Here is a 13,236-nt window from a genome sequence, read left to right as displayed (position 1 = left end):
TGCTTAACACACTTCTATGCCAAATACATCATATACATACACAAAAATATACCTGTAGCTTCCCTAAAATCTAAAAGTAAAACTTTAAACTTTAAAGGTCCCCTCCATTTGACTTCTTTTATATGGGTATGTGGGGAAAAGCACTGGTCAGGCAAAGTGGCCGCCGGCAGGCTCTTTATCCATAAGGAAAGGCTGGTAAGACTGCTGGTGTCGGGCCCAAATGCCCACAAGCAGAGACGAGGTACAAACCGCAAAGCACTCTGGTGCTCTCTGAAGAGGAACTGAATTAGCTATAAGTAGCTGACAGAGCATGTCGTTTATCAGACATCCCTGACAGCATCACATCCTGTGATTAACAGTCACTTCAGATTCGTACATCTTTTTTTCCTATTATTATAATATAGACATTGAAAAAAAGCATCCACATTACTGCCCGACTAGTTGATGAGTGATTACTTCTCCTTTGGCTGTGTGGCGTCAGACATCTATTAGGGTTTCAACTGTTTACCCAATTTTCTACTTCATGGCTAATTTCTTCATTTCAAAGCTTTGGCTTCAGAGAAAGTCAGTGGACATGTGACAGTCCGTCAGATTGAGTGGGGTCTCACATGGTCAAGAATTATACGTGTTTTTTCTAATGCAGAGACAAATGTAATGGCTTAGTGGCCATAAGAGCAATACTCAGTGCACTTTACTCACCCACATTAAATTGATTATATTGCAAAAACACCTCGTAAAACGCACCCGGAAAGCCTTCCCAGCTCCGTGCTGTGACATTTCATTATGAAAGTGATGGAAATCTTCTTTTCCCTTCAAACTTCAAATGCAGGAATCCTACAGCAACATGGCCTTTGAGTGATGCTCCTCTTGATTTTATTCACTTTGCTTGGCTTCATTCAGTCTCATCGAGTGCCTCTTCAAATGTTGAAACATCAAATGACTCAGCCGGGGTCTTTGTCAAGTGTGAAATCTACTGATGGAAATTTGAGAGGGACAGTTAGAGTGCGTTATCCTCGATGTAAAGTTTGAAATGCTGGTGACCAAATACAGAACCTGATCAACTGTTAACACAAAAAAACATGCAAGATTTGAATAAATGATGTTAATTATTCTGTGTCTGTTATGAAAGCTATAGCTTGTCATAAGGTGTGTTTGTCTTGTTAAGTGCAAACATTAATTTACCCGGTAATTTTTTTTAAACATAAAGACACAGGTATTCACATCGATGGTTTTCTTATACAAGATACTCTTTTTGTTTCCTCTTTTCTTTGCACTAATAATAACAACAATTCTCTGTTCCTGTTCTTGAAAGTATGCATCTTATTTTTGGATTCTCGGCTGCGCAGCCGGAGTCAACAGTGCTTTGCTGGGTCATCAGATCAGTGGTACGTCCCTTTCATACAGTATACACCGTGGCAACCACTAGTGTCCACAAATGACATGCTGACAGTCATCCTGAAGTGTGCCAACCCCTGCAGATGAATTTGTCTCCTCCTACTCCATTCGAGTCCACAAATTAACTTCCTTACCAGGTTTGGGTTTTTTGAGCACCTGCAATAACATGTCAACGGCAAAGCTTTTCTATTTATATTCACAAAGCTCTGACCATTGTTGATTCTCGGGTGACTGAGAGGTGATGTGGATGAGGGCGTAGTGGGAGGCGACCCTGACCCTCAGCTTAACTCTCTTCTGTAATTAGGTAGATGGGTCCTGCTACAATTCTTAATGGAGGGCCGCTCCCTCACTCAAAATCAAAGGGTTGGGTGACCACACAAACATATTTAGCAGAAACGCTTGTATTTAACCCGTCCACTGACTTTGTTTGCAGATGCTCTCTATCATGGCACAAATGTTTAGTTAGGACTGTAACCTCAGACATCTTTTAGTTAACTGGGTGTGTTTCAAACAGCTGGACCAGCAAGAAGTTATGGAATTTTGAACTGCAGAGCAGAGCAGAGCTGTCGTAAAATATGTATTTGTCTCTTGGCTCAGTTTGTGTTTAATTTTAAAACTAGGCTTTATATTCCTTGGTCTGAATGGGTAGTGAAGCAAACACACCTTTTATTCTCTAATTTTCGTCTGCGGTCGATACATAAACTACAGCAGGATGTGGTTAAGGATGAGAGAGTTTTCACAGTCTGTGGAACCTGTAATCTGCTTTCACATACTCGCCGAACATTCCTGGGCTTCAGCTTTGTAACCTTCTATCATTGCTTCGAGTCGTGTCCAACAGCATAGCAAAGGCCCCTTAACTTCAACACTGTGCCTATCCTTTTAGCCCTATACTCCACAGCAGTTCCTGTGTGGTTTTCCCCCTCCCAACTCGTCCTATTCTGGGATGTGTTCTTTCCTAAGCGCTACTTAGCTAGGTCCCCAATTTCACGAAGCAAATGAAATGGTTTATGCTCTAAATACATGTTTATGAAATTTGAAAACTTACTGTAGCATTCCTGAAGCAAGCCAACACCAAAGAGAAAATTCCAGAGCCTGAAGGAATTGTTCTGGGATGATCCAGTCAAAGCCTGACGGGTTATTTCCGTATAAATGTAGAGATCTTTACAGTTGGTTTGATTTTACATTTCATAAACATGATACTCAAGTAATTGTGCTGCAGACCCAAGCTATGTTTTCTCTCTACTAAAGAATATATGTCATGACTTAACTGTTTCCCTGCCTGGTTCCAAACCTCTGTTTTTCATATCTCATTTATTTGCTCAGTAATTCATAAAACCAAGCTAATCTGAGTTTTTTTAGATGGGATTAACAATGTTATCTTTCTGTTCCAGAGCCAGAAATATAGTGGTAGAAAATGTGTCATAAAATTGTCTACAAGCGTGGGTGAGACTAACTCAGCTGTGCAGGTCATCGTAAATTGGCCCATCGAATTAGCAACAAACACATGATTCATTTTTTCACTGCGGTATAAAACAACTCAGCTAATGAGGTGACAAATTGATGTAGATGGTCATTTGCTTTTACAAGTTATTGGACAGGGGCAGAGGCTGGCCTTGTTTTATAAGTTGGATTGGATGTTTCCACTTTTGTCAAGACACAGTTCATACTTAGTGAACACATATTAAGGATATACAGTAGATGCGTGGTTGTGGTTTGCTGTAGTGTACTACTGTATTTGTTTGGATTAAAATAAATGGGAAAAAAATGTAATCAAGCAATGAGTTCCCTCATCCGATTCACAATAATTAGATCCAGTTGGATTTTTGATTTATGCAGAAATGACATTCATGGCAATAATCAAAGTTTCACATTTTGTACTGCCATATAAATGACATTGCTTAATATTTTCTACAATATTAGCTTTTAACTTGTATTACTTCCATGTGTTCGGAAGATCGGTCATGGATCGTAAAAGCACAGGCTTTCATTACACAGTTACACAGTTTTTTTTTATTTACTGAAAACTAAACACTTTGAAAATCTATTGTGGGAGTGGACGTATACCCACACTCACAAAGAGTTGATGTAGTCATTCTTAAATAGCACGCATTGTACAAATATAACAGTCTGCTTCATATACTCTATGCTTTTACAGTTCTGGGTGTATTTTGGTTTGTTTGTTTTTGTGACTGCTTCAGAATAGCTGATTAAAACTTAAAGCATAGCTGATTAATTTAGTTCATCATGCAGTATTGATTAGATAATTGTACTAAGGAATGGTTGTGCATCTGCTCTTAGCCAGAGGCCAGTCCATGGATCTTGTGACACAGTAATCCAATTAACCATTTAGCATACCCACTCTCTGTTTCTCTTTCACACACACACACACACACACACACACACACACACACACACACACACACACACACACACACACACACACACACACACACACACACACACACACACACACACACACACACACACACACACACACACACACACACACACACACACACACACACACACACACTTCATACGACAACCATGAGGTTGTTCAAAGGTGACATTGACCTTTGTTTAATCTGTGAATTCTTCCTTCCAACAACATTTAGTGTTGAGTAACATGGTGGGCCATCACAAGCTGAGAGAACCGTTTAAGTGCTCTTTCTAGATATTTTTCTTTTACAAGAACTTCACTTGGAATAAACCCCAGGCCTCCAAAACATTGTTTTCCCTCCTTTGGTGTTTTAATGAAGGTGGAAACAGCATACTTCTATCTGACATGTTGATCAAAAAATGTCACATAGGTACATGGATGGATTAGGAGACATTTGCCCCTGAGCACAGACACGTAAAAGTCTCCGCCCACATTGTTAACAGTTGTTTCGCAGGGTAAAACAATTTGTTCATGCTTGGGATGGATAGAAGCTTACAGTAATCCTTTTCTTTCAGATCCACCCCTCTCAACCAGTTTTTTTCACTTTTTCATGTTCGGACCAGTTCAGTGATTCACACACTATTCTTTATAATTAACTTTCATCATAGTGAAGTAAGTTATCTGTTATTCACCTAAGGATAGTTTATGTTGCCATGTATACTTACATAGAGAACAATGATGGCATTGTATTAATTACATTTTTTATTTTGTAAAAGTTAAATAAAAGTAAAAAAAGAAAAAAGGTCAGACTTTTATTTGTTTAAAAAGCAACAGTGTTGAGCATTACAGGACTTTTTGGTTTACATTTGTTTAACCTTTCAATACAATTTGATATGGATGTAAACAAATATCCATCCAACATAATTTGTGATTTAGTTGGAGTTGCTAAGTGATTTTTTTTCACAATTATGTAAGAGATTAAATGATTATAATAAAGAACATTTAATTTTAGACATATTTACATATATATATATTTAGGTTTTGAGCGTGTGTTGGTTGTTGTGTGTCAATGTTGTCCTGGTTAATTTAAAAGGTTAATTCTGTGAATCTGTATGGACAGAGGAGCAGTCCAAGCAGTCATAGTCATAGTTATCAAACCATAGATTGATAATAAACCTGGTAAACATTTGGAACACTAAACATGCAGCTGCCACAAATTGCAATGTTCATTTTTTGTGAGCTGAATATTTCTCAATTAAAGAGTCCCATGGATGTGTCATCGTCCTTCGTGCTAACAGTGGGGTCAGTGCACTGTACAGCGGCTCTTTAAGTTCATTTCCCTCTCTCTTTGGGTGGTGGGGGGCAGAGGGCAGCTGTCCCCTGAAAAAAAGGAGTTCCAATCCCTTATCCGAAATGCTAATGAGAAGCACACACGAGAGGTGGGGAAGGGTTGGAGGTTGTGGGGGTTGGCTTTCCGTGATGGATGACAGATGAAGAAACAGAGATGTCTGCCTTTCTTAATCATCCCCTAGCCATGACCTCAAATGCTTCTAAGAAGAGCTTCAAAACTCCCATTTGCATTCCTCAGGAGCAAGTCTTTAAAGAGAAACAAATCCAGAGAGTCTCAAAAACCACCTGAGGGTGCAGCTGTGTCAGGTTTTCTTCTACATTCAGCTCCTTGAATTAACGATGCACAACACACATAGAAAGTCAAACAGGTTCCATGTTTGCGTTTGACATTAAAAAGAGCCAAACTAAGGCAGATTGGATCCAGCCAAATTACTCAAAGCTTACACACCACTATCTTATGTATACACACTACTTACAAAGTGATACAATACACTTCCAGTCAAGGCTACAGTAGCAAGTGCGAAACGCTTGCTGGGTATAAATGAATGTATTATACATGCATTATGTCTTCCTATTTACATCTGTATGTTAAATAGCATTTCAGAGACAAAAGGAGAGATTGTTTTCCTTTGTTCGATTTCTACTCTCCATAGTTTTCTCCCCCCATGCTCCCTAATTTGTCTGTCATGCTTGTCTTGAGTGAGCCCCCTGAATGTTGTAAATGTGATGCGAAGTGATGCCTGTGAATAAACCAAGGAAAAGGCCGCAGTTTGAAGCCAGGGCCTGGATTTGGAAAGTGAGCAGAAAAGCTGGAATCTAAAAGTGTGGGGCAGCTTTTAGTGAGCGCTATTGTTCTCTCATAAAACAGCTTCACAGTGTTCACTGTATACTGTATAAAGAGTTTGTTTTCATGACATCCTCAGTCTTAATGTAGGAAATCTTCTCCGTTTTTGTTGGTATAATTGGCAGTAGATGACAAAGTTGTTGTTGTTGTGTTGTGGGTATTGGAGTGAAGTGCCACCTGTTGTTTAGTGCAGCTTTTACTACTCCTGGGTGTGGATAGGGGAAACATGTTAAGTGGATCTAAAGCTGGATGAATCTAAATTAATGTCGCCACAATTAAGGAAAAGCAATTTTTTCTCAGCCTGTAAAAAAGGCTGTGGATGTCCGCCTCATTTGGACATCCACGGCTTATTGAAATGCGGAAATTGTTTAACTGGGAAGAGCAAAGAGATGACTTTGTTTCATACATGTTCTTTGGTTATTTGCCATGCATTTATGTCTTACATTGGTGCTTTTTGAAACACAACATTTCTCGACAACATTCTCAACATCTTTTGGTTTATCAAACTGGCAAGACAAATGGAACATTCCTGCTGGTTGAACTACTGTTATGTCAGAATCCTAACATGTATCCCTTCTTGTCTTTGCAGGTGAATCCACATTTCTGGATGACCACGGCCCTCCTGCTCCAAATGTAAGTCTTCATCTCTGGCCTTTTGTTATTTCCCATTTTGCGCCTTCTCTTTTATCCAAATTTCTGCTTTTTTGACCTTTGACTTTTCCCCCCCTCCCCTCTCTGTCTCTGATGTGCTGCCCTGCGTTTCCAAGCCAGTTCAGTCCAGTCAGGATAAGGGTTAGGTCTGTGTGAAAGATCTGCGTGCAAACTCTCTCTAAATACCAACTAGACCTGGCTTCAATGCTACAGTAATGCTCTGAACACACTCTCTCTCACACACACACTCAACGCTGACACAGAAGCCTTGTATTCCTCCAGCTGCACGTCTGCATGACCATCTCTTCTCTAAACTCTTTCTTTCTCTCCCTGCCAGCTTCTTTCTTCCCCTGTCTGCCCCTTGTTCATTATCTCCTCCTCTAATCAATCACAACCTCATTTTCACCTCATTCCTTGCCTATTTGATCCCCTTCTTCATCATTATTTGTGTTACCCAGTTCTGATTGAAGAGACGCTGGTGATTTTCCAGGTCTGGGCATAGCATTTAGCACTTGGCTCACCTTACACTTGTGACATCAAGTTTGATCTCTGGTTTGTTTGTGAGCGGCTGTTAATGTAAAGTCACATCTGGGCTTTGTTTGTGAGTTATGTTTACTTTGAAAAGCTTGTTCTGGCCACTTTACAAAACCATGCCATCACAATGCTTGTTTCATAGACATAACAGAAGTGTTATTTATGTGCAACAAACTGCGGCTGACAGGAGCACTGTTGTTTGAATTTTCCCTATACCAGTTTATTTTTCATTTGAACAAACTTATTATGCTCCACTTGCATCAAGCTGAGTGCCAGTTCACTTTATGCAAACTGTTGACGCCAAGCTCTCAATATTTTATGGGCTTGTAGAAGTTTAATTTAAATTAAGTTTAATAAATCAAAAATAGCTTCCATCATTTTTCCATTGAAGGCAGAACTGAGAGTGCAACAGCTTGACTGTGTCCTGAGGCAATTCTGAACGATTCTGAGTATTAACTCTCTTATACAAACACAGAAGCCCTGGAATTCATTTTGACAAAGAAAAGTGTGATTTGTAATGGAAGGGAAAGTCTGAGAGAAGCGGAGGGGGCTAATAAAGATGAACTTACTTTGTAAAGTATGTCTGTAGTTTTTGAATAAAACATGTTCAGACATTGACTGATAAATGTTGACATACCCATCTGGGTCACCTTTGGTTATTACTGACGGCTCACAAAAAGTACTTTACATATAGCAACTTTATTTTTTATGGGTTTTTTGCCCCAGGTGTTGCCTATTAGGCTAGAACCTGCCAGCCCTATGCTTAGACTGATGACGCTTGTCAGGGTTTTTCACAGCCTGAGGAGCTGCAGACACGAATCAGGGCTTAAAACACTTGCCACCTGCTGTATAATTAACTATAACTATTAGATTTTTATTACAGTGATTATTGCCCTAAAAGAGCCTTGAATTGATCATCAATCAAGAGGTTTGGTAATGTTGCAAATCCAACAAGGAAAGTGAATAAATTATAAAACAGTTAACTTTCAATCCAAAAATAGTAATTGGCTCCTATTATTGTGAACGTTTCTGATGGCGGACTGGGACTAAAAATCAGCCCGGGAAACTCGACCGGCCGACCGGCACCGCTAGTCAATTGTCAACGGGGGGCGGGGGGGAATAAACTATTCTTTCTCTCTTTCTTTTCACTCTGCCTTTGTGATTTGACCTTTAGTAGCTTTAAAGGCTTTATTAAGTACCTGCAGCCGCCAAAGACACTGACAGGGCTCGCTGTAATTATACATTAGCTGCTAACTTTGATTGATTCCATATCTGTCGTCATCTCATATTCCAGACAGATGATGCTAATGCCATGTCAGTGGCAAGAGCTACATCAACCACATCTCTCATTATCTCTACAAACTGCTGCAGCTGAGATTGATCTTCTATTTCAGCAGAGGTCGGTCGCATTGCAAGCGAGTGCACAAGGCTGAGGCTCTGGCAAATGTAGGGAAAGATTAGAAATTGGGTAAAAAGCTCAGCGTAAAATGAGAGTGTTTGGAAAAACCACGCAGTGCTTAGAATAGAGTTACAGATCTGTATGTGTATGGCAGCATGACAAGAATGTCCCCTCAACATTTCTACATGTGTTTTAAATGTGATTCTAAATATCACTTTATGGAGCACATTTCCTTTCATTTTGAACCAATCAGATACATTTCAATCTTAAAAAACAACAAAAAGCAACTGTAATGCACTTTGAAGAGTCTTGGTGATGTTGTGAGTACATATTTTCTATAAATAATGAAACCAGAAGACAACACAAAAGACCTTTGCATTCAGAAATGTCCTAATGTATAATTCAATGTCCATGCAAGCTTGGTAAGTTATTGCTTATCCAACAAAAGCATTTCGATCTTCATTTGTCACACATAAGTGTCTGCGTTCAAGTGTAAAGGAGCGTGAGGAAATGTAGTCAAAGTTTCCTCCGAGCCATTGAAAATCAATTCATCTTCATTCACATAAACATTGTGAATGGAAACTCCGCTGTCACAGCTACTTAGAGCAGTGAGACTCCCTCGCTCCTTTTCCGAATGGAAGTGGAGATGAATGGATAGATCATTAATAACAGGAAGTGCTGAGATTCTCCACTGTACCCTGAATGAAACCTTAACATGCTGCTCTCCCCTCAGCGTGGGTTGAGCAGTTGACAGTAGAGAGCAATGAACTGGGAGCAAGGCTAACCAAAAGCGGTAAGGTGCAGGTTAGCGGTGACGTACTGCTGTGGGTTTCCAGTAACTGCAGCAGGAAGATGGTTGTGTATGTGCAGTGGTGGTGAACCAGGACATGTTCTCAAACTGGCTGTTATATTATTTATTTGGCAGAATTCTTTGGGTGGTCAAGCCATGAGACAGAGACTATAGTTTATGTGTGTTTGTTGTCTCTTCTCAAAATATCTCAAAACAGCTTGAAGCGTTTAAAGGTTTTAGTGCAAGTGTGTGGGGTGGTGTTAGAAAAGAAAGACACTGAGAATGTGGAAGGAAAGAGGAAAAGGTGCAGAACAACTAATCTCCTCAATCTCTGCTAGATATCTCTACTAGATATGGCATCAGAGCTGTAAATACCATAACAACAGTCCAGAGCGCCCAGAACTGACACAGTGGAAATCAGCCCTGTTACATAATACTTTTTTTTACAACATGGATAGACTATTGACAGAATCCCTTACTGGCACACACTGCGAACATTTCTCACAGTGTGCAACAGAGACCTTAGCTCCACAGAGTGGGAACAACAATAGCACAAACTCAAAGGTTGCCCTTTCAATGCTGTCAAAGCCGACGGGAGATTTGGACTTTTGATGGCATCTGTGATGTTATTCTTGTGTTGTACAATACCAGGCTGTTTGAGTTCTGACACAGTCATTTGTCATCATATCAGCAGGGAATGGTGTCCTGCAAAACGCTGCATATATTTTATACGGCTGATTATTGTGACAAGCTGAGAAGTCTGGAGTTACTTGGCAAACAGCGAGGAATGTAGGACTGCTGTCCAAGAGAACCATTTACTATCGGCTCTAAATCTTTTCCCAAAACTAAGTGAAATTCCAAACATTGATCTTTTTTTTGTGTGTGTGTCTGTTTTTTAAATGATATCTGATATATAAGACTGCTTGACAGTAAGGGATGACAACATGTTGCATGTGACACAAGCTGTAACATGCCTGTCAACAAAACTTGTGGAAGCTTGTGTAAGAAGAACCTGTGAATTATTTTTCCAGTACTCCCTACCTCATCCCGGGGCGATGTACATTATTTTGATATTGTGTTAAACCGGTTCAAAGGATGTCTGGTAAAGTGCTCTGGTTTTGGGAAAACAGTGGGATTGAAACTTGTCTGACCTTTGTTCAGAACTAAACTGTAAGTTTGTATTGCAACTGGTTTCCCATCACCAGCGCTATCTTTTTTTACTAGACTCTCCGTCCTGTTGTAACTTTCTCTTTCTTTCTACTTGGCTCTGGAAAACATTCAGAGAGGCTCTCACTGTTATTACAGAGCCTGTACTTGGGTGGGACTGCTGCTTTTGGAAGAGTGTGTGAGTTTGTGTGTCCGTGCTGAACTCTTCTAGGAACTACTGTCTGCAGAACCAGAGCTAAAGTGGGTTAAGATTATCTAAATATTCATAATCATTTCAGGTCAGAATGAGGAAAAGGCCAATTGTGTGTAAACTAGCCACCACACGAGACAACAAGCTAGTTAATTCAGTAAGTCAGACGTCCAAATATACAGTCTGTAAGATATTCAGAAACTCCCCCTGGGAAAAGCACAATAACCATTCCAGAATGGGAATGCTGACAAGAATGTATTACGGCTACATGTTTCCCTCCATCTGATTTACAGAAAAGCTTTATTTGAAGTGATGAGGGAGAAGGGCTTTTAAGAAACACAAAACTGATTTGCTTATTTATTTTTGCGCTAGATCTCTATCACTTTAAATATAAATATTCCAGATGTCTTGTAGGTGACCTGTCTTCCTCTCTGTCACTCTTCCCGTAATTCTTTTAACTGGCCTTTCATTTTCTCTCCCTCTTGTTCTCACTGGTACATTCGCTCGGATAGCCTTCATTCTTAAGGGGCCACTTGTGTAAACCTTGTAGGCCCTTAGGGATAATTACCAAATTAGTGCATTCTTGCTGCCCTTGTGCAAAAATGTTCAATACACATGACAGCTTCAACTTCCTCTTTCAAGCGAGCAACGTTTTACTGTAACAAGTCTATTTTTCTAAGTGAAACTTCGAATGACACACACATCCACTTGAATTGAGTCATTGCTTAGCTACTTATTTAAGGAGTCATGAGGTGTGTGTGTGAGTGTGTGTAAAACATGACATCTCTGATTCATCATACGAGAAGAGAAAATTAAACCATGCATGCCTTCACGTAATCTTTGAGTGTGTGTGTGTGTGTGTGTGTGTGTGTGTGTGTGTGTGTGTGTGTGTGTGTGTGTGTGTGTGTGTGTGTGTGTGTGTGTGTGTGTGTGTGTGTGTGTGTGTGTGTGTGTGTGTGTGTGTGTGTGTGTGTGTGAAAATGAACACAGTGCAGGGTCAATTGAGTCTAGCCCCAGGGAGGGTAGAAACAGCAGGTCAAAGGTCGCAGGAAAACAGGCTAGAGAATCCAGTCAGAGCTTGATGATTTTCCTTGGTTTTCTTCTTTTTTCTCCTCAACATATCAATTCAACAGTTTGTCTTAACATACTTGTGAAAACCATAGGTTGCCTAACACCAGTGAAAGTAACATACATCAAGAAATTCAATATATAGTTTATATCAATAGTTTATATACCTTTTTGTATTCTCTCCCTTTATATTGTATGCGGTTGTGTGTTTGCAGGTGCTCCCGTTCCCCAGCCAGGTGGTTTATAACCGTGTAGGGAAGTGCGGCAGCCGGACGGTGGTCATCCTGCTGAGATTACTGGCTGAGAAACACCAGTTCAACCTTGTCTCCTCTGACATCCACAATAAAACACGCCTCACGAAACATGAACAGGTAAGAGAAAAGAGATGATGGAGCAGTAGAGGATGTATTCAAGGGTCAGAGGTTTAATTGTATTTATAATTTATATTTAGTATGGTTGACATGAGTTATTGTTGCACTTTCATCCTCAGTTTATGGTAGGTAACACTTACTCCATGTGGAAATAGCTTAATGGATTTCTCGTTTGCACTTAACTGTGTGGTCACTGTGAATGTAACAGCAGCAGAGGCTTCTTCCTTTTGAGAACAAGGCTGAATCATCTGGAATCTCCTTTTATCATTTCCTAGAATGTCCCGAGGACATGAGGGTTGGCTTTTACTGAGGAAAAACTGCTTCCATTTAAAAAACCGCAGCCTTTCAAGACATTAAGAAGAGCTGACCAGTGCCAGTGATAAATGAGTAAAGGGAAATGCCTACACAATCTTCTTCCCATTACTTTTTCCACTTACGTGACAAAAATAAATAATGTAAATAACTATTTCCGACTGCATTAGGACATGATTTACTGGGCAATGCATGTTTTGATCTACATTGTTGTTCCAAAGCCCTCATTTTGAAGGGATAGAGCATCAACTGTACTAAAGTTGAATTAAGCAATTATCCAGTGGTGGAAAGAGCATTCAGACGCTAAATGGAAGTGCTGATTCCACAAAGTAAACATTTCCTACTACAAGTCAATATATTAAAATTTACATTTTGACATAGGTAGAAGCACAGAGGTTCCAATAGCAAAATGCAATGTTATTGTAAATCTACCCCTTATAAAAAATAGTTGATTTTAGACTTAAATATTATTACAGTAACTGGTATGATAATATCACCAGCACAATCGTGGTTTTCTGTTAATGTGTTAAGTTGTTTTAGTTTTTTTATGCATTGAGAAATCTATCACTGTTGAACTTGAACTTGAATTTTACTACGTAACATACTGTCAAAATAGTTATTAAAATAAAAAGGACAATATTTTCCCTAGAAATGTTGTCATATTTATATATTTACCAAATAAGTACAGCTAATGGGTGTTTCACTACTGAAGTTTTACCATGCTCCAAAGAGGCTGCTCTCTAGTTGACTCTGACCTTTGACTCTCCCTTGATTTTCAGCAGCAG

The 13,236-nt window shown here is 39.6% G+C and overlaps 1 protein-coding gene across 1 annotated transcript in view; it reads left to right on the top strand.

Moving 5' to 3' along the window:
* usta (uronyl 2-sulfotransferase a) overlaps positions 1-13,236 on the top strand; it is a 52,049-nt gene that overhangs the window by 24,176 nt on the left and 14,637 nt on the right. Inside the window, exons 2-3 of the mRNA XM_079641869.1 lie at positions 6,559-6,602; positions 11,984-12,139. Coding sequence (XP_079497995.1) covers positions 6,559-6,602; positions 11,984-12,139 — 200 coding nt within the window. The remainder of the gene's footprint in view (positions 1-6,558; positions 6,603-11,983; positions 12,140-13,236) is intronic.

Source organism: Notothenia rossii, assembly GCF_949606895.1.
Source record: "Notothenia rossii genome assembly, chromosome: 8".
Lineage (NCBI taxonomy): Eukaryota > Metazoa > Chordata > Actinopteri > Perciformes > Nototheniidae > Notothenia > Notothenia rossii.
Note: the sequence above shows the minus strand (reverse complement) of the source record. Positions and strands in the feature narration are given on the sequence as shown.